A 21,414-nucleotide genomic window follows, 5' to 3' on the forward strand; every position below is an offset into this window, starting at 1 on the left:
AATTTCATCAGACTTTGGTAATAATTAGACAATTTTTTTTCTTATTTCTTTGAAATTACCCCTGAAATTTCATGAGAATTTGGTGAAAATTAGCTCATAACTTCTGGCCAGATTCTGTTTTGCTGTGCGCCTGTACTCACAGTGTCTATCACAATCAGGTAAGGCCAATTTACAACCCCACTCTTGGTGAATATCACATCTGAAGCCTTCAGTTGTATCATGTAAAACATTAAAGGCCTGATCATAAAGGTTTATCATTTTACATGTGATCTCAATTATGTATCAATAAACTTGGTACTAATGAACTTGGTGAAATTGAATAACAAATAGCTAACTATCAACTGCTTATTGGGAAATCGAATTCACTGAACATTTCAAAGGTAATTATCAGAGGAAACAATGAACTTAACTTCTGTTTTCAAGAACTAAGCAGTAATTTATCACCTGCTTCTCTGGAAATAGCAGAAATGTTGGGATACTTCTAAAGACATTTTATGGTGTGTTGTGATTTAATTTCAAATGAATTATTTGTTAATTGTCACTTTCTTCCCTTGAGTAAATTTCAAAGAAACTGAAAAAAAAACAGTAAGCTACCAGTTGTGACTTACGACAATAAATTTTGGACATTACATAAGTTATGTGGTAATTATCAGAGGAAACAATGAACCTAACTTCTGTATTCAAGAACTAAGCAGCTGTTTATGACTTGCGACAATAAATTTTGGACATTATCTTAAAGAATTTATGTGCTAATTTTAAAGAAATCAGAAAAAAACTTTGTCTCATTATTACCTAAGTGTGATGAAATTTGTGGACCTCTAAAATAAAGATTTACCACAAGAAGACTTAAAAACTCGCTAATTTTTGAGTTTTTGCAGAGCCGATAAATGCTTAATGCTAAATGCTCTTTTGGCACCTTTTATTTTCTCTCTGTTTATCTCTGATTTCGGTTGCTGGGATTATTTTTATAATCTACCTCTTCTAGGCAATAAATGGTAAGGTATTGGACACAAAAACTTTCCAAGTAGAAATACAAAACATTCAGAGCCTCAAAAATGGGACCAATTTGCTCTTGGGGAATCAGACTTATTAAATATCAATATATCTAACATGAACACAGACGCCTTATTTCATATTCTTCTATGAATCACATGCAGGAATTCATATTTTTAACAGGGTATGGTTCTGTGCACTGAAATATCTTCTCCTTGTGCTTGTTTTTTTCCAGATGAGGAGACTCCTGGCCTGTACGGCTTTCTGCATGTGATCGTCCACTCGGCCAAAGGATTCAAGGAGTCAGCCAGTAAGTCAAGCAGCGACTGTAATTTTCTCTTTCCCTCTTATTCTTTGACCACACTCCGCCTCAGTGTCCCCTCATACAAGGCTGCTGTGCACACACACCGTATATCTGCCAGCAAAACACATGATCCAGTCAGTCACTGCAGTCAGCACATGCAGTTTCCATCATTCCACAGTCCAGTAGAGAGACCGCCAGATGGAGGGCTGGAGAGGAGGATCACAGAGGAGCGGAGAAAGACAGAGTCTGACGGGATGAGTGGAAGCCACAGTGGAATCTGTGTGGTTGTTGTTATTTAACAAAAACGCATAAAAGACATAAAAATGAAAGAGGCAGAATATCTTAGATCACACAGAGCACAAGGAGAGTTTTGAAATTAATCTGCTGGCAAACGTTACGCCAGTTGTCACTGATGCCTGCGGTCTAAGACAATTGTTCCTTTGTAGGACGAGTGCAGATGTGTGTTTTTCATCAGCCCAGTGTGATGTTGGCAGCACTGCTCCCTCTCAGACGTGTCAGTAGTGGACAGCTGAGGCTGCGGTACACTTTGTGCCCTGTTGCACAAGCCACAGATCAAATATCAAATATCTGAGATGGAGATGAAGGAATGCGATTTCCTCAGTTACCATGACAGCCTTTAGAACGTGAAAGCTCGCGCGCTGGAACTTCCCGGGTAATGGATTGGAAAGCTCTCTCTTCTGAAAGCCTGTTTGATCCTCGATGGAGTGCAGAGAGCTTGAAGGGTTTAAAAATGAACAAAGAGTGTGTGTGAGTGTGTGTTAGGTTGCTGCACTGATACAGTTTGATGTTTGTGGGTCCAGTGAAGTGTGTAAAAGTAGGGTGTGGCACGCAAACCTCAGAGCTGGAGTAGGATGGATGACGAGATGCTGCTGTGTAGGGTCACTTTATGGTGGAGGTGTTACATTTTAGGAGACATTACATTAAATCAGTGATACACACTCTGTTTAAGAGCTTTAAAAAGGATTTATATAAAAAGAGATTAAAGAGGGGGTATTGTGCTTTTTTCAGGCTTTATTCTGGTGCCACTGTAGTAACTTAAAATTATTTTAAGCTGAAAAAATCACAATTTTCTCACACTGATGTTTTAGAAAACCCTTATTTCAGCCTGTGTCTGAAACTTTTTGTTTTTGCTCCTATCTCTTTGAGGCTCCACGCTTCTAAAACTCCCTTCCCTCTGATTGGCCAGGCCTGTCTGAGGGGAAGAGCAATGGGCAGACTTAGGTGTTGAAGTCAATATATTGAAAAGCAGTTTAAAAAACTGCGTATGAACATATATATTGTTAGTTTTTATCAATTTTTAAAATTTGAGAAAGCTTAACACCCCCTCTTTAAACAAAATATCACTGGAAAACATGGTCAGAAGACCTGTGTGAACAGGGATGTGTAGCAAAAACTCTCACTCCAAGTTCCACTTATGCAACTATTAGAATCTGAAGAGCGTCCAAACACGTTCCCTGTGTTTTTTGTTCCAGCTAAAATCCTTTCAAGATATTTTTATTTAGTCAGTTCTTGGATCCTCAAACCGCTCACTTCTGCCAGGTAGAGAAAACAAACAAACAAACAATCAAATAAAGCATCTTCTTTACTGAATCCAGCAGAACATGTGACTGCTGCTGATTTCTTGGTGCAGAAAAACAAAAAGTACGTGCTGCACGTGAACACAATCTGATTAGGGACATAAGTTAATCATGCTCTGCTCATATTTGCCGTTGAAGAAGAAAACTAGCTTCATGAAGCACTATCACTGCACAGAACACCTGTGTTTGTGGGTCAGAAATGTGCTGCGTGAGTGGATGTTTTATTCATGTATGTGTTTCTGTGTGAGCCTGAAACCATGATGCTGATACCAGCAAGTTCAGCTCCATCTCCATCAGACGACCATCTGATTCTGAGGTTGTGTGTTCATCTTTTATAGAGTCAAACTTCACTTTATTTTCTGATGATTAGGTCAGTTACAGTCTTGGTACTATTAGGGATCAGTAGTCTCAGATGTTGAGGATTGAAGCAATGAAAAATTAAAACATTACATTTTAACAAACACCAATATTCTCTGCCGATTTGTCATGTTGCTAACCACCAGGTTGCTAGTTTCCCCGATATCCTGAGACAGAACAGGACATGTGAACATAGAGAACAAGTACATTACTTGAATTTAAACTTGAGTTTTCAAGTGGGTACCTTCTTAGAGATTGTGAGGTCAGCCCCTGATGCCCCAAAACCCAGCAAAGAGAAGAGTCTGTGGTGAGATGTATGATGACAGCAGGGTGAGGAGCTTGTTTGAGCCTGTACTCATCCTGCTAGCTTATGCTGTATGAGGTAACTATCCCTACTCCCTTAGTTTAAAAAAGATGAGATAAAAAAGATGAACAACTGGCATTGTTTTCTCGAATGTCATGCCAAACTATTGTTTCACAGAATCCAGATCCTTATCCAGATCCATTGGCTTGTTTCTTCCTTATTTGAAATCTCTTTTGTCATTTTTCCAACAAACAGACCATCAGATTAAGGGCCTAGGTGTTCCCTGAACAGATGAGTTTTCAGATATATCTTAAAGTAGAAAGGGACTCTGTGGATCCTACAGAGTTAAGTTCATTCCACCATTTGGGAACACCAGAGGAGAAGAGTCTGGCTAGAGATTTGGAGCCGTGCTGGGCTGGGAGCACCAGGCGTCTTTCACAAGCAGAGCGTAGTTAGCAAGGAATGTAGACCTGGAAGAGGGACCCCAGGTAGGCAGGAGCTGTTCTTGTCAGTGTTTTGTAAGCCAGAAGAAGAGCTTTGAATTTGATTTGAGCTGCCACTGGAAGCCAATGAAGAGAGATTAAAAGCTGGGTGACGTGCTGTTTTGGGCTGGCCCAGCTGTCTGGGAAGAAGAGCTCTCAGTTTGGCAGCAAGCATTCAGCAAGAAAAGCCAAGTATGACTGTAAAATAGTTCATTTTGAGAAGAACACATCTTCTTTTGAACATTTTTATCCTTTTCTTTTTGTAGAACACCTGAAGTGGCCCTCACGTAATTTGAGACCCCTGATCTACATCCTAACTGACTTTGGGCTTGTGTCCGGAGCACTTTGCCTTCACCAAAAAAATCAATGGATGTGTCATTGTATCCCTTAAGATGATGAACCCATCCAGCTCTGACAGCGGTATATTGTTGACAGCAGAGATCAGTGCTGAGGAAAACATGTCCAAATAATGTTTGGATCATTTCTTCAAAAGCACAAACTTCTGTATTTAAATGTTCTCTAGATATCACTTAACAATGGCATCAGATTCACCCTCTACTGTAGATGTTGTGTGTCAAGTTTCTGTGTTCTGTTTTTAGTACAGAATAGGTCTGATGTGGTTGGTAGGTTTTTTGCTGATTGTTCATACGGCATTTCCGTTACAGCTTCATTGATTGGCTGATTGATGATTGAGATATCGATTTTGCAAAGATTTTGTTCTGTATCACTAAGCAGAGGCATATTTGGGTCATTATATCTAAGGAACTGGTTGAAAGTCAAACCCAGGTGCCTGAAAAGCAGAGGCTGGTCTTGCTGAATGCTTTCCACACTCTGCGGTCCTGTTATCTTCTCTTTTTCCAGCTTTCCTATCAAAATATTGGCACAGAATTAAGATTAATTTATTACTGTATCATAATCGCATAGTGTCACGCTGTCTTTTCATATTGGTAGTTTATGTGATGGCAGACAGTGCTGAGAGTGTTCTGAATAATGTATTTGTAGCACATGGATCTGAGATAACTGCATCATGACATGAATTCTTAATTCCTTGTTGCATTGGTTTTTGCATTTTTCTTCACAATTTATTGTCATATTGGAAACTATATCAAATAAAACAGATCAAACTGTTTTTAGCTGATAACGTTCACATTTTTCTTCCAGTCTATTTTTTAGCTCCCCATGCGAGCTGCATGTTTTATAAGAACTTGCATATTTTGTGTGTGTAAAAAGTTGCATATGGTAATCATCACCGTGTAAGAATTTCATTTTGTAATGAGTGAAAATACGAGTCATTATTCAGTGATTGAGATTGTTAAGTAGATGTGCAATCATTCAGAACAGCCTGTTTTGGTTTCCTTTCCTGATTGAAAATCCACATTAGCATCTCTTCCAATATCTTAGTGAAGCTGTTATTTGTGTCACAACAATCTACCCCCCCCACCCCCACCCACCTACCAGTGGGAAAGGGCTTTAAAATCCGCCTGGGGCAGAGTACCAAAACTGGGTCACAGAGGAAGGAGACGAGAGTCAAGCATTTCCCAAATACTCTGTCAGGAAATATCAGAGGAAAACATGAGGGAGTGGAGAGGTGCAGGATGTGTGGATACTGTTCTCTGCGTATATTTTATGTAGGTTATGAGTGTCAGCAGGTGGCTCTGAGCATTGCACACCCTGTGTGCAGTCAACAGGTGCTGCAGCTTGTGTTTGGTCACACCGTGGCTTGTTGCTGCATAGGAAGAGTGTGTGCAGAATCAAATGAAACTAAAACAATGAGTGTGAACAGAGATCCAGCCTCACCAGCTGCTGAGACCAGAGCTTAATTCAGACTTGATGAAACCATCAAAAGAAGTTAGAGTGCTGTTGCTGCTTGAGTCATGCGCCGTACTCCTTTTTTTAACTCGTATTTTTATTGCTTGAATTAAAACCACATTTTTGTCACTCACCACTGTTCCCACAAAAATTAATGGCAAAACTCTGCCGGGGTGTCCACATGACTCCTGCCTCCAACCCAGCCGCAGCTGCATGCATCCTCATTTACTGTGAGACTTGCTTTTATTAACTTTCTTTTCCTGCTTTCTATAAAAACAATTAGATTTTGCTCCTTCCCTCATTATTTTTTCCTCTTAGAGGAATATTGTCTCCTGATGCCCTGCAGCCAAACATTCAGACAGTTAACCGTTCTGTAGTCTGGGACTTGTAGCTGTACAGACCCTGATTAGTTTAACTGATTATCGCCCGTCTTCTAATTCTGTGAACCCACAGTTTGACCCGACATTCAGCACAGCCTCCAGCAAAGATTAGCCCCCTGTCTAAGAACACACAGAGACCACGGGAGCTCCAGGCCTCAGTTGATTGAGATGGAAAAGGATGGTATCCATTAACCCCTGCATTCAGGGGTCAGAGACCCCATGCTGACAAATATATCCCCCCCATACTCTGAGTCTGATGGTGACCTGCCAGGAAAATGAAAACTCATGGTGTTCCCGGGCCTCTTTTAGTCTGTCCTACTTCTCAGAGCCTTCTTGGATCCAGTGAGGACACATAAAGACCTCTAAATCTGCACTGTCTGGCCTTGTTTGAGTTTTAGGTCCGGGCACATAAACCTATTTCAGATGGAGAGGAAATTTCCTTTGAGAGAAAACTGCTGAAAAGGTTTGAATAGCTGCAGAGGCCCTCTTTACTTTCCAAAAGATCAAAAAGAAACCTTATTTTATCATAAAAATGTACAAAACTGAATAAAACCTGAAGTAAAAGAAAAAGACAAGACAAATCAGTTTTATAGTTTCCATTTGACAGATAGCAGAGAATCAAAAATCCCTCATATTTATGTGCTTGTTTTGAAAAGAGCAAGCTATGGAGGGCTCTTTATAAAGAAAGAGTTTAAAGGCAGTCAGGTTAAATGTAAAAACATAAACAACATACAAACACAACATGTTACTACCAGTTAGCACATAGCAAAGCACAACAACACTGTATATCTACATTGCAATTCGGTGGAGTAAACATATGCACATACATGCCCATGATTTGCTTCATTTTTATGTCAAGATAGTGACTTTAAAGGTAGGGTCCGCAGGAATTTTTGTGACTTGTTAGTAAACACAACATTTAAACTAGGCTCCTCCTCCTTGGATCAGTGCCAGCTGCAGCGCACACCCACAGCCTCCAACAGTCACCCTCAATAGCCCAGCAACCACCCGTATCACTGTGTTTTTACGTGGGAGAGACTTGAGAGCCGTGTCCCGGACTTGATATGTTAGCACAAGCTAAACATGGTATTTGGCACATACCTGCTCAGATGAAGCAAACTGACATCGCTCTTTGTCCCGAACTTCTCTCCTTGTGCCCCAAATAGAAAGAAAGTAGAGCCAAGCTTCACCCTCGTCTAGTAAAAAGTTTCATCTGTTTGGCGTTTCGTTTCACTTTGGTTGTGTTTTTTTGCTCTGTGCTATCAAGCTGCTATCGCTTTTATAGCTGCTTGGGATAGTGTTTCCTATTTACTAAGCAACACGCAAAGTCACTTGCGCACTGGATGCTCTGTGATTGGTTGATGTATCCATGCTTACTCTCCACCCAGAAACGTCCTAATACAACCAAAACACCAACACACAGGCTGAGGGGAGAGTTCGAGGCAGACACAGACACTGACTCACATGTATAGAGACCCATAGAGGACGATTGAGCAGGAATATTCTGTAAAAGTTCCTGCTGACTCTACCTTAAAGGTAATGATCAGTGCAAAACTTATGTGATGTAAAAATGACAACATCTAAATTAGCTGGTTACTGTGAAACTTCAGAAATGCCTTTGTTTTCTTCCCAAAACAACATCAAACAGATGTTTCAGGGACTTTTTGTGGTGCCGGATGTAAAATCAAAGGTGACTTCTATTAGCATTTGTGTTTGTCAGTAGTGTACGCTAAACGCTCTATTTCATAAATATCCCCCAGATGGACGCACTGAACTCCCCTCTGTTGAACTTCCCTTGTACCACCACTGCTAATCTCTTCCTCATTGAGAGTAATTATGCCAGAGCCTTTCAGGACACAGAGAAAACAAACAAAGATGAATGAAACCAGATGGAATGAGAGTCGATTACACTGTATAGTCCTGTTTGTGATGTTGTATGACTACACGTGTGCATGTTTGCTGCATTCAGTCATGGTTCATGCAGGTGGTATGCTTGGTATCTTTATATAAGGTTAATCCAGGCCTGCTGTTGTTTACGAACGTGTTCTCCATCTTTCCTCAAGTGTTGTGTTCATTATGTGTTTAGCAGATGCACACACACGCACACACACTTCTGTCTCCTTTATCCAATCTCTGTGACTCTCCTGCTGAGAGGTCGATCCCTCCATCCATTCATTCATCCATCCATCCATCATGCTGTCAGATACAGGTGAACCCCAGGGATCAGGACTTGGCTGAAGGACGTTCTAAAGACACTTTACAGACAGGCGGCAGTGAGCTCTGAGGAACAGCTACAGCAGCATTTACAGAAACACATTAACAGACTTTAATTGGTCCGTGTTTGAAGTGAATGAGGGAGGATCCCGGGGGAGTGACGGCTGTGGTGTGACCGTGTTCACAGCGGAGGGGGTGCTGGTTTTAAATGTGTACACAGGAAGGAGAGATTGATGTCTTGACAGCAAACAGAGTACAATATATCCAGACTTTGACGGACAACTTCACTTTAATTGAATGTAACGTTTTCCTGTAATTTACATGCTGATTCATTAGAAAACCAAAACGCTACTTCAGACATATCTATTTACAAGTGCGGTCTCTTTTTGTGTATCGTAACACAAGATTTCATCTGTGGCACAACTCTGATGGAGATATTTGCTCCGTGTACCTCCAAGTGATACTATCTACTGTATTGTTCATGTCTTGTCTTCACTGATTGTAAAATAAAGACTTTTTGGACTGTTGGATGGATCTTTGATGGTTTTAAAGCACCAGTCCGGCTCAGCACTTGAGTCTCACATCCCATGTACAGAGATCTCTGTGAGTCTCTGAGTGGTGTGGCCCAGTTTCCCTCTCTGTCCACTGCCCTGTCCTCTGAGTAGAGACATTGAAAAACAAAAATAAACAATAAATGGAGGATCAATAAGCTGGAAAGCATAGAGGCTTAGAACTTTATTTTCTCTTTATTGAAAAGATCCTATTTACTGAAACCTGAATTGAAAGGCTTCATTGTGTTTGCATGGTAGGATACATCAAAATGAGGATTACTACTCCTGGATGTTTCATTTAAGATAAAAGGTCACATGCATTTAATGTTAGGAGTATTAACAGAGATGACTTCATAAAATAGGAACACATATAAATAGAAAAACAATCGCATCTCACAAAGTGTATAAATAGATAAATAAAAGGGCTGTTTTTAATACACAGAAAAAGTAGTAGTGGTATTACTGTTACATCTGCACATCCAGTTGGCAAATATTAAAATAGACTCTGTATTTAAACTGCTTTAGTTCTCCTGCTTTTGCTGCTTCCTCTGTAAACCACTTCACAGCCCACCTCCACTCCAGCTCCTCCTCATGTGCTGTGTCTGATTTTATCAGTGTCATAAGTATCATCACTGAACATCACTGATGCCTTCTCTGTTCTGTACTCCTGGGGTCTTAGCTGCTGCTCTCCCTGCCTTGACTTTTTAGACAGGCACATGAAAGACAGGGGAGGCGTGCTCTCCCCGCCTCAGGCTTTGGCCCTCCACTTGAGCTGGGACAATATGATTTTCTCACGATTTGATTCTTCGATACTTATGATAGTTAAGATTTTGTTGGGTTTTTTTTGTTTTGTTTTTTAACACCAGACCAAGTTAAAAAGTTAAATGATGATGATTATGTCTCCAGACTATATCAGGAGCCATGTTTTCCCCCAAAAATGCAAATCACATTAGAGTCAGTTTTGAATACTTACTCAGGGGATCTGACATCTCAACTTTTTCCAACCCATCTTATAAACAAAGACTCAAATGAAGGATTTAAATTTTTTAAAAAGTGACTTTTGAATAAAAAAATCATGACTTTAAATCGATAAACAAAAAATCCTGATATTACGATACAGCAATATTTTCTCCCACCCCTACCCTCCACATAGACACATGGAAAGGCCGGGAGAAACAGAAACAGAATCACACCACCACCAAATTAAATGATTAACTCTCTTTGGTGAGAGCAGTCCTGAGTGAAGTCATCCCATTGTTGCATCCTCTTATGCTGTTGTTGGGCATTTAACATTCGATGCACAAATAAGTACTAAAGTTTATCCTTGTCAGACATTGAAAACAAATCAGGCCAATAATCTGACATTTAGCAGAAAGGCTGACACCGAGCACATGATACAGTGAGCAACAGAAAGGCGGTGTGTTAGTGTTGGTTACTGTGCAAGAAGATGCTCTGAGGTGTTGTGTAAGAGCATAACATGACTGTTCTTTTTTATTCTGATTGAGAGATTAAATTGCCCTTTTAAGAAAAATGTTCATGTCCTCATTGTCATAGAGTAAGGAAGCTGATGATCTCTGTGTGCCGCACTGATGACCTTCTTCACCCAATCCCATCTGCATACCCTGACTCACCAGTAAAACTCTGATTTAGTGGCTGTAATGACTCCTGAACGGTTGCACTTTTACTGCCAGGTGTTAAAGTGATGATTAATGGAGGGGTGTCATTCAACACCCTTGTGTTACACGGGTTATGTTACCAGTGGTCATAAATAAAGCAAATCCATCAGCAGAACATTTAAACAGCAGTCTATAAATCTAAACGTTCTTCATGTATCTGTCCTCTTTCTGTGTTTCCTCTTAGATCTATACTGCACCCTTGAAGTGGACTCGTTTGGATACTTCGTCAGCAAGGCCAAGACGCGTGTTTTCAGAGACACGTCAGAGCCGCAGTGGAATGAAGTCAGTTTCAGGACATCTCAACATTTCTCTAACCTTGTCCACATGTTGCAGCAGCTCTTTAATCCTCCTCTTTTTCATGTCTTTGTGGTTTATCAGGAGTTTGAGATTGAACTGGAGGGCTCCCAGTACCTGCGAATCCTATGCTACGAGAAGTGTTACGACAAAAGCATGCTCAACAAGGACGACAACGAGATCGTGGACAAGATCATGGGAAAGGGACAAGTCCAGGTAAGAAGACAGCTGCTGGTGGGGACACAGAAAGAGACGGCTGTGCCCTCTCTTTGGGACTTTTTCCAGCATGTGACTCATTAAATGAGGCGTCTAGCCTCCACGCACAATGATGTAGTTTCACTGTGGTGGCATGTAACGAAGCTGGTTGGATTAATAGCTTGAAAGTGAGTTTATTTACTGGGGGTTTCCCCTGTCATGTTGTGAGAAACGTTCCTATAAAAATCCCTCTCAGTCGAGTTAACTCAATCCTGCCTTCGCTGTGGATTCTGCGGCTTCTGAGCATCAAAACGAAACTCAGCCTCATTGTTTAGATTCTGCAGAACGGCCTACAGAGGACTCAAGTTTCCGCTTTCCCAAAAAATTCTTCGGAAAATCTGTTTGGTCAAGTGAAGCCTGACCCCTGATGAATCTGTGTCAGCTCAGAGAGTTTGAGTCTCTCTGATCACCACTTTATGTTACCCTCAAGTGCTGCTTGTGTCCCCGCTTCTGAAACTTTCCAGCTCTAACCTTGAACAGATGACTCTGACTTATATCTTGTGTTGTTTGTTGCAGCAGCACATAGAATAACAGATAAATAGCATGGGGAGTACAGATCTGCTGCCTCAGATAAAAAGAAAACAGGGGCAGACATCAGTCTTTCACACAACATTGCATCTCAAAGATATGTCTCAAAAATAACTCGTAAATCTTCTTGAGTGTTTTTTTTTTTCTTCAGACCTAAATTTCTGCTCTTTCAGGCAGCGTTTAAAAAAAGAAGGAACGAAAACACCCACTGCATATTTGATGTAGCATTTCCTGTTTGTCACCAGCTTTCTTCATTCACTTTGATGGTTTGTCTTTTTCAGCGCTGACTTTGATTTATCTGAAGAGCAAACGCCTGCACCACAGAGGCACATTTCTCTCATTCAACAACATCACACCCACGTGCATTTTAAATTGGCCCCGTGTTCATTCTTTCCCAAAGCTTTGATATGTGGGAAAGAGTTAATTGAAGCAAAGATTAAGTGGGTAGCATGCACAAAGTTCTTTCATCTTAACACAGGGGATGCTTGAAGAGCAGCGTGGTAGAAAGGGATTGAACCTTGCTTTGCCCGTATGATGGCGGTAATTGGGTCAAGAGTCGGCCCCTGATGAAAGCCTGGCCAACCTGTGAGGGGATTACAGAAATAATTGTGCACATGCATGTTTGAGTGCAGGATTGTGTGTGCCTCTGAAAACTGAATAAAATGTTGAGGTAAGAAAAAAGTAGTTAGGTGTTTGCTGATTAGACTTTTGAGTAAAGATACACTGATAGTTCCTGTTACCTCTCACAGAGAGGAGACTGTAGGGGACATTATCCCAACGAGATACTGTAATGAGATACAAGCTTTCAGAAGCAAAAGTAAAAAACTTCCAGCATGATTTAATGAAAAATGCAGATTTTAAGCCATAACTGGATTCCCTGGTGTTTTATTTGTTCCTGTTTGTTAAAAGCAACGGTCTTGTTCACATAAGTGGTCCGTCAGTGATTCAGCGTTGTCCACACATGACAGTAAAACCCAACCTCTCCGGCCCAGCTGCCAGGCATAGAGACAAACACACTGCTGCTACTGCTGCTGCTGGGAACAGTCACATCCAGCCAACAACAGCAAAAAAAATTAATAAAGAAAAACAAATAAATAGACCGCATGTTTTCTGAGTCGCTGTGAGGGGAAAAAAGAGCAGGATGGAAACAGAGAAACAATCACATGTTCAGACTCAATGAAGGGGAACTGGTGTTTTTGTGTTGTTTACTATAGAGAAGATGTTAATATTATGAGTGTGCTTAGTTATAAAGACGCTAAATTATTGGTCCACAGTTAATTTTCACCTTAAAGGTAGGGTCTGCGGAAATTTCCATTACTTGTTAGTAAACACAAATTTAAACTCTGTGCCTCCTTGGCTCAGTGCCAGCAGCAGCACACACCCACAGTCTCTGACTTTGACTACAGAAACACACTCACCAGCCGAGGCGACCACCTGCAGCATTGCATTTCTACGTGGGACTTAAGAGCTGTGCACCTGACTTAGCATGTTAGCACAAGCTAATCTCTGGGTTATTTGACAGATACCTGCTCAGTAGGAGGCAAACTCACGTCGCTGTTAGCCCTATGCTGCTCTCCAAGTTCCCAAAAGCTAGTGAAAGTTGAGGCAAGCTTCACCCTTGTTTGAGAAATAGCTTTGCCTGTTTGGCGTTTCATTTCACTTAGCTTGTTTTTCTTGCGTCTGTGCTACGTCCACTATCGTAGCCGCTCGGGATAGCTTCCTTTGCTCACTAATCACCAGCAAAGTTACTTGCGCATTGGGCGCTCTGTGATTAGCTGAGGTAACCACGCTTACTGTCTGCCCAGAAACGTCCCGACAAAACCAAAACAACATCATACAGGCAGAGGAGAGGGTTTGAGGCAGACACAGACACTGACACACATGTATGGAGGCCCAAAAGTGATGATTGAGCATGATTATTCCTGTAAAAGTTGACAATTTAGTTTTTAGAAAAACACTTCATGGGACAGTTGTGAAGGAAGGAAGTGAGAAGAACAAAGAAAAATGCAAAACATCTTATAAAAAGGTTTTGGCCACAAACAGTAACCTAGACAGCACCGTAGCACCGTATGTGAGATCACACAAAACAGAAAATACAAAATAGAAAATACATAACCTCAGATTTCAAACCTAACACAACAAACTCAAAAACAAGTCATTTCAAAAATCAAGTAATGAAAAATGAATGAAGACAGAATTGTGACAGCTAAAAAGATAATAATAACTTTATACCCCAGCATTAAAAAGCAGAAGCTTTATTCACATTTCTGTCACAAAATGCAACAAGGTTTTTGTTCAAAGTTCTTTAATCTGTCAGTTTGAAGCTTTTAATTTCCCCAATGGTTTACACTGAGAAGAATGAAGAGTATGGTGCGGTGTCAGTCATTTTTCACTATTTTCTACAGTATAGACAGTAAAGATGATCGATGCCTTGAGGAAAAAACAACAACACAATAATCAATAATGAAAATAATCATTAGCGTCACGTGCTGTCAAAGACTGACGACAAAAACAGAAAATCACTCAGTGTCTCTGAAGAACAGCAAAGTGACTTTGGTTCTGGTGATTACAACGATTACCCAATGAAACTTAGAAATATGAGCATGTCTACATTATGAAAAATATGGTTAAATTTACTCATCAGCTTTAATTTGAGGTTTTTATCACAAAGAAAAACCATTGATGATCCTTAAAAAATCCTCAAAGTTTAATCTGGAGCAAATCTGTATCGGTGCAGACCAGTACTTTGAGTGTAATATTAGCCGTCCAAAGCTATCACTGTGCTTTAAATGTGAAATGTGGTCCCTGCTATTGACTGTTTTGTTAGAATTTGAATCATGTTTTTATGAAGTTATTTGTCCGCAGCCCTCTGAGTCATAAATGACCAAAAGTTGGTCCCAGCTCCAAAGGTTTGACAGTTTTTCTCATCAGCTGCTCCACCGAAAAAGAAAAGCAGTATCTGTCGTGCTCGAGGTCAAAGAGAGGTTGGAATCACGTTTCCTCGCATTACTCAGATATCTCGTCATGAAGACTTGGCTGCGTAGCAGTAATGTACATGTTTTCCACAGGATTAGCCTCAGCGACATAAGCCTGCTCTCCAGTCCAGAGTGCATACCTAAAGAGACTTTCACTTGGACCCTGGCTGTTTGTTTTCCTGGTGAAGCTCAGTTTAGAAGGAGCCTTCAGTGTTTTGCTTTCCTCTCTGGAGACCCTCTGATTTATTTAACAAGCCTACAGAATACTGACTGACCGTAAATGGTCATATCAGGCTGGAAGTTTTTCTTTTCGCTCCCACTGCTGTTACTTCACTTTGTAAGTGATGAGAAAGTCGATCAGCTCTGACATCAGATGATGCTTTTACTCCTGCCAGAGGTTTAAACCTGAGAGAAGTCAACTGTATGACATCATACGTTGGAGGTAGTGTCTGTGATGTGAAAACACACAAACACAAGCATAAAAAAAACAGAATTAAAGCAACAGACATGCAGTCATGTGAGTTTGATTGAGTTGCTTTTCCACAGGGATAAAAAAAACACAATTTATCCTCAACCCCTCACCAAACTGACTTCCTCCTGAGCAGATAACCTCTGATCTCTGAGGTCATGTTGCTAATCCTCCTTTAAATAGCAGTGCTGTTGGGGTTCCTCTCCTCCTGTCAGTCAAACCAGCTCCACAGATGTACTCTTAAATGACTCAGAGCATTGGGAAAACAGATCAGGAGCAGATCTCAAACTTGCAGATTGAAGAAAGAAACCGCTGCTAGCGTTTAATGTTTTTGCTCTGTAACAACCGTTTGTCCTCTGGCTTTAAAACTTGGTACACATGACCTGACTGCAGTCCCAGTCAGAAACATTGATTGTTTTTGCTGTCAGAAGCTGACACTAGGTTTTGAAAGATCCACTTAGATGGATGTGTTTTAATTAAAAAGCCTTCAGGCTCTGACTTGTATGGATTTCTGGTAACATTTCACGTCAGGGTGATGCCTCATAAATGTTTGCAGGCGTTCGGTTCAGCCTTGCTCTAAATGGACCTGAAGTCCTGAACTGGTTACGACTGAAAAGTGCAAACTGTCTCCCCGTCTGCCTCATGTGCTTAGCGAGGTCTTGTCGCTGACCCCTGTGTGTCAGCTGTAGCTTGCAATCCTCGTCTTCAAAGGACCAGTTATGTAACCGTTGAGGTTAACAGCCTCTGTACTTTGTGAAGCAGAGATGCATCATGTTGCTGAGCTCCTGCAGTGCTTTCACCCTGTAACCCACCGTACACCCCATCCCAGCCTCCCCTGGAGCTCACCCCCTGCTGCTGCTTCTGGTTTATCAGAGTTTAATGTCTTTCATACCCCCCCCCCCCCCCCCCCCCCCCCCCCAAAACCCTCTTCAGTCCTTAAGCCTGACTCTATCTGTGATAGAGGAAGGATTCATGTTACTCAGGAGCTTTTAAAGTTGTTTCTCAGAGTAGAGGAAGTGTGAGGTGAACTGATGCATCGTGGTGTTTGGAATACAAAAGTTTACCCAGCAGTTGGTGATCTAAGTTTACTGTTTTATCTAACATATATATTTACACAGTTCTAAAAAGATGATTGCTGAAACTGCGTTTGATTGGACAGAGACAGATATGAAAACATTTTTTAGGATTCAGTAACTTAAAAATGCTCAGCAGGATCTATTTTAATTGGATTGCATCGCCATTTTCAGGCCCAAAGTCTCATGCACACTGTCGTAAAGAAGTGACTTTTGGTGGGGTGTCTGGGAATTAAATGGAACAAAACAGGTTTTCTTTCTTCAAGACAAGTTTATAACTGGACACAATGCACTGAGGTAAGGTATTTATCAACAGTTGTGTAGCGCTACACAAGCTAACGTGAGTTTGTAAGTAGTTTAGTAGCTGTCCATATTTAGCGCAGCTGGCAGCCCAGTGCTGCGAGACATGTCCGTAATGTGTAAAGTTAGTTAATCCTAGTTATTTCCTGCCAGCCATCTACCAAGCAGAGCTAACGTAACCTCACTCTTCATTTTAGACAGAGAAAAACACAGATCTCTCTTCTCAATACTAAAATTTGTCAGCTGGCGTGGTGTTGTCGTAAAGACTTAGCGTAATATTGGCACCGATAATCTCATTTTAAAGTGTGGATTACAATCAGGCGTGTATCTAGAGTGGAGCCTTTTGCAAGATCATTTAAAAACTCTTTGCAGCCCCTTTGAGCTAATATGCATCACAAAGAAAAATCTGTCCTTAACAAAATACTCAACAAAGACTTTCTGTATATTTTTTAGACTCATGCCAGAGAGTCGAGAGGTTTTAGGGTTTTTTTTTCCCAGTATCACAAGTATTGTATGCCATTTCTTTTAGAAAGAAAAAGAAAGAAAAGCTTAAAAAGTCAATGTAACTGACTCAAGAGCAGATAAACCTGCATTTTCCAAAACCAGCTAAGTTTGTAGATTCTAGTTCTTATTCTAGTAGCCTAAATATCCACAAAATAATTGAATCCTAAAAAATCCTAATTGGATCCCTGTTCACACTTACACAAAAATCCTGAAATATTTCTAGGTGAGCTGCATGTGTAAACACAAATGGGTGCATTTTTACTTTTTCATCCAGACTTTCCTCCAACTTTCTCCACCAGCTCAAGAGTTTATGAGAGAATGCATCAGAAAATCCTCAATAAGGTTTCACTGGGCTTTATAATGGAGCTGGTGTTACCAGACTGGTGTCAAATTTGGATGTCTAAAAGACATTTGTGTGAAGAGGCTACAACCAACTTCATCATGGTGCTTTACTGAACGTAAGTGTGTAAAACTCGTGTTCATACAGGGAGTAAATGCAACCCTCCCATCATCCTTTGCACTCTTGTACCTCTCTTTGCGCTCTGCTGGGGGTAGTTTTTATCGTTTTCACTCTGGACTGAATTCACGTCAACACCTCGTCCCAACATTGTTAGCAGGCTTCACCGAGCAGTAACCTGATAGTTTTGAACAGCTTCCCGGAGATGACGGGAGCCAGAAAAGTTGGGCACACACAAAAAAAACAAAACAAATCAAAACAGGGCGATGAAGCTGTTTGTTCCTGGCAGCTTTCAGCTCCCCCCCACCAAATCCGCCGAGCTCAACACAGACGCACGCATTAGCCGGCCTTACTGTAAAAGTACGGGTGCAAAGGGGTTGTAAAGTTTGAGGGCGAGGATGTATCTGCACTCTCAATCCCACTTAAGAGCCAAAGCGCTTTCCTCAACATGCATTAGATGAAAAGTTCGACGTTTACATGCTACGTGAAGGGTTTATTGGTAAAAGTGACGTTGTCTTGGGCTAATAGCCGGCTGGCCATCTGGAGGATTGGTGGTGAAGCGGCAATCAGCCAGTGGAAGTGTGTAACCTCTCAGTGCTCACATCAAGCATGATGCCAACACCAGGCTGTCAGGAGAGTGAAATACGGCCTGCTGAGAGCGTACAGTAATATGTACAGCATGCATGACATGGGAATAAATGTGTAACTTAAAGAGGAGTGGAAGTCAGGAAGCAGATGGGGAATTTGGCACCTCTAAGTCGAGAGTTTTTGGATTCTTTGTATAACATGGGCATTGAGATGAAACTGTTACAGTGTGGCAGAAAAATCAGACAAACTGATCAAACTTTTTTTCGGCCTCTCACAAAAACTCAGCCCATGAGTCCCCGAGGAGGTTTTTCTTTTGTGCTGATTCCTGTTCAACTTGTCAAGTCTCTTGGGGACACAGTGATGTGGTTTTTAATTCAGTGTTTGTTTAGAGCATCGAGCTTCGTGATTTTAATGAGGATGTGTGTGCAGGTGTGTGTGTGTGTGCATGCTTCACTGTGTAGGTATTAATACAAATGAGCATCTAATAGATGGTGTCATCTTTTTTGTATCCGACCCCCATCATTAAAGGCTGTGATCTGTCATGTTTCCACCCTACACACACCCTGCAGCCACACACACACATCTGTACACAGAGCTGTCAGTGCATTGACAGATGGGACTCACTGCTGCGTGTGTTAGTGTGTGTGTGTGTGTGCAGCCCCCCAGGGAGCAAACCAGTCTCAACACACACCAACGGGTGATGGGCTAATGCATTGTAAATGATATCAATAACCTGAGCCCGCCATGTTACCTGGTGTTTATGAGCTTCTGGTTCCTTTGTCTGGAGAGGTGTGTGTTTATGTTTGGTTGGGGGCTGTAGGTGGGAGGAGTCTGCACATAAATCCAGAGACAAAGATCACTGGAAACATCATTTCTCTTTTCCCCCTACGCTTATTTCCTCTTCATAGCGTTCCCTATAGTTCTTCATCCCCCTCCATGTTCTTTTAATGAAGCTCATTCCTCATATTCCCTCTCTGTTTGAGCATATGGCGCTTCTTTATTGATGAGTTCCAATTAAGCCGACTTCCTCATCAGACGATGCTTGATCAGTGGAGCTGATAGCGCCGTTTTGATGGATTTTAGTGTTTCCCTGTCATCTTCCTCACAAAGAAGCTCCTCCGTCACAGCCCCTCACTCATGCAGCCTTTGTTCCCACTTAAAACATCCACTCCCTGCCACTTGGGATATGCATGCCCTAAATAACAACACGCACTCCAGCACGCATTCTCAGATCATTCACACGTGCAGATACCCACTGTTTTTTTTTTACTTTAGGAAAGGAAAAGCCCTGAGCTGCCAAGACTGGTTTGTGTGCAAAGACAGAACAGATACATTTGATCAACACTTGTCATCAGGATTGATGCTTTGGTTTGTGTTTTCATGGTACGAGATGTTCTGAGCTGAAGGAACAGACAAGGAGGAGAAATCTGTTACAGATGATTTACAGAGAGTGAATGTTTGATTGCCTGCAGGGTAAGAGGAGGATGTTCCTCTGTCGTCAGCTTACTTAAGAAATCAGTCATTTCTTTAAACCAAGTTTTAATGTGGGAATGATTTTGGAGATTAAACATTTCTTCTGACTGTGATGTCAACAGGAGTCAACATGAATCAGTCAATAGTTTGTTTCTCCATTGTCACCTTCAGAGTCTGTGACACTTGATATTAATCAGTTCTCAAACATTGCTTTATCCAATTGTGTTCAATATTCACACATCACATCTTAATTTTGTAGATTGCCACATCAACATCATTGCCCCTACCAAGGAGGTTATGTTATGTTATGTTATGTTTTGTTATGTTGTGTTTTGGGAGAGTTTGCCTGTTTGTCTGTGAACAACATAACTCAAAAAGTAATGAACAGATCTTCATGAAATTTTCAGGAAATGTTCAAAATGGGATAAAGAAGAAGTGATTAAATTTTGGAGGTGATCTGGATCACCGTCTGGATCCAGGATTTTTTTAAAGGATTCTTTATCATTGTGAGATAGGGCTGTTTTCACCATATGTGTATATAACTCCACGATAAATGGTCGGATTGTTTTGCAAAACAATACAAGACGAGGTCATTATAATTTCTGACAGATGTTAAAGTAAGATCCAGATCCTGAAAATATTCTAGATACTAAGATCTAGAATATGAAATATGTACTGGGTCATTATAATTTTAAACACTGTCAAGTAACAAATTATCGTACAAACCTGCAACTAACACCAAATTGTAGCAGACAGTCTGCTGAAAGGGAGTTTAACATTAAAGTAGGACTAAAATGTTGGTGACAATCACAATATGCTTGGTGGAGGTCTGTGCTCTCTGAGTGCTTTTCTAATTAAAGTAACTTTTCTAGAGTCTGTAATGAGAGCTGCAGCTATAACAAGGGTCTGATCTTCATAGCATTGGTCAGCTACAGAGGAGGAGCTGCTGTGGAATATTAACCAATCAGAAACTCAGTGTCTAACACAGCTTTGCAATAACAAAGGGATGGTGTTGTGTATACATCACTACCTGGCTACCGGCGAACAAACATTAATTCACATAATATTTTATTATTTTGAAAGGACTTGTGTTTACAGTTTTATAGATAGTCCCACTGAGCCTCATTCACTAACAGTTTATACGCACCAATATATACTTAAACCATCTGTATAAACCTTTGAAACACAAACCTTTGACTCATCAATATTTTCATACTTGAATTCTTTTTACACTCCAACAAATGTAGAACCTCCTCAGACCATGGGTATGCACAAATGATAATGACCAACTCTCTCAGAAAATGTAAGCATATGCACTATTGACTAAAACATATTTAAAGGGACTTACAGTGAAAGGAAAAAGGCTTTAATAAGACTCAACATTAAAAATTGTGAATTCACTAAATGTATTAAACAATCATAAAACTGACGCCTTTTTACCCTTTTTTCATACTTAAAATAGTGAATGTTAAATTAAATCCTTAGTTTACAATTAAAACTATGATAATGTGCAAAACTGGCTGGTTTACATGTGTCATGAATCCAACGGTGTACACACTGATTTAATACACACAATAATAACATTTCTATGCATTTTTAAGTTAATGAGACCCAGTGATACCACAGCAGTCCATGTTAACAGATTCATATCTGCTTGTTGTGGGAGAGTTATCATCAAACTGTCCTCCATCAAATATCCTTCTTCTGTGAGCTCTGTGGTTGACACACCATTAAAAATATACAAGACAGCACTGCTGCTTTCATCACCACTGCTCATAGTTTAAGCTTCTTTACCACCCTCTCTGATCTGGAGCTGTTACGGTTTAAAAA

General features: G+C 40.7%; 1 protein-coding gene across 3 annotated transcripts in view; it reads left to right on the forward strand.

Moving 5' to 3' along the window:
- The window catches only part of abr (ABR activator of RhoGEF and GTPase), a 207,245-nt gene that overhangs the window by 142,964 nt on the left and 42,867 nt on the right, over positions 1–21,414 (forward strand). For all 3 annotated transcript variants that reach the window (XM_074671740.1, XM_074671741.1, XM_074671742.1), the window contains 3 exons: positions 1,229–1,303; positions 10,853–10,950; positions 11,047–11,178. In XM_074671740.1, the coding sequence (XP_074527841.1) occupies positions 1,229–1,303; positions 10,853–10,950; positions 11,047–11,178 (305 nt within the window). The remainder of the gene's footprint in view (positions 1–1,228; positions 1,304–10,852; positions 10,951–11,046; positions 11,179–21,414) is intronic.

This window comes from Halichoeres trimaculatus, unplaced genomic scaffold, assembly GCF_033239565.1.
Source record: "Halichoeres trimaculatus isolate MK-OKI-2021-1 unplaced genomic scaffold, fHalTri1.1 fHalTri1_scaffold_6, whole genome shotgun sequence".
Lineage (NCBI taxonomy): Eukaryota > Metazoa > Chordata > Actinopteri > Labriformes > Labridae > Halichoeres > Halichoeres trimaculatus.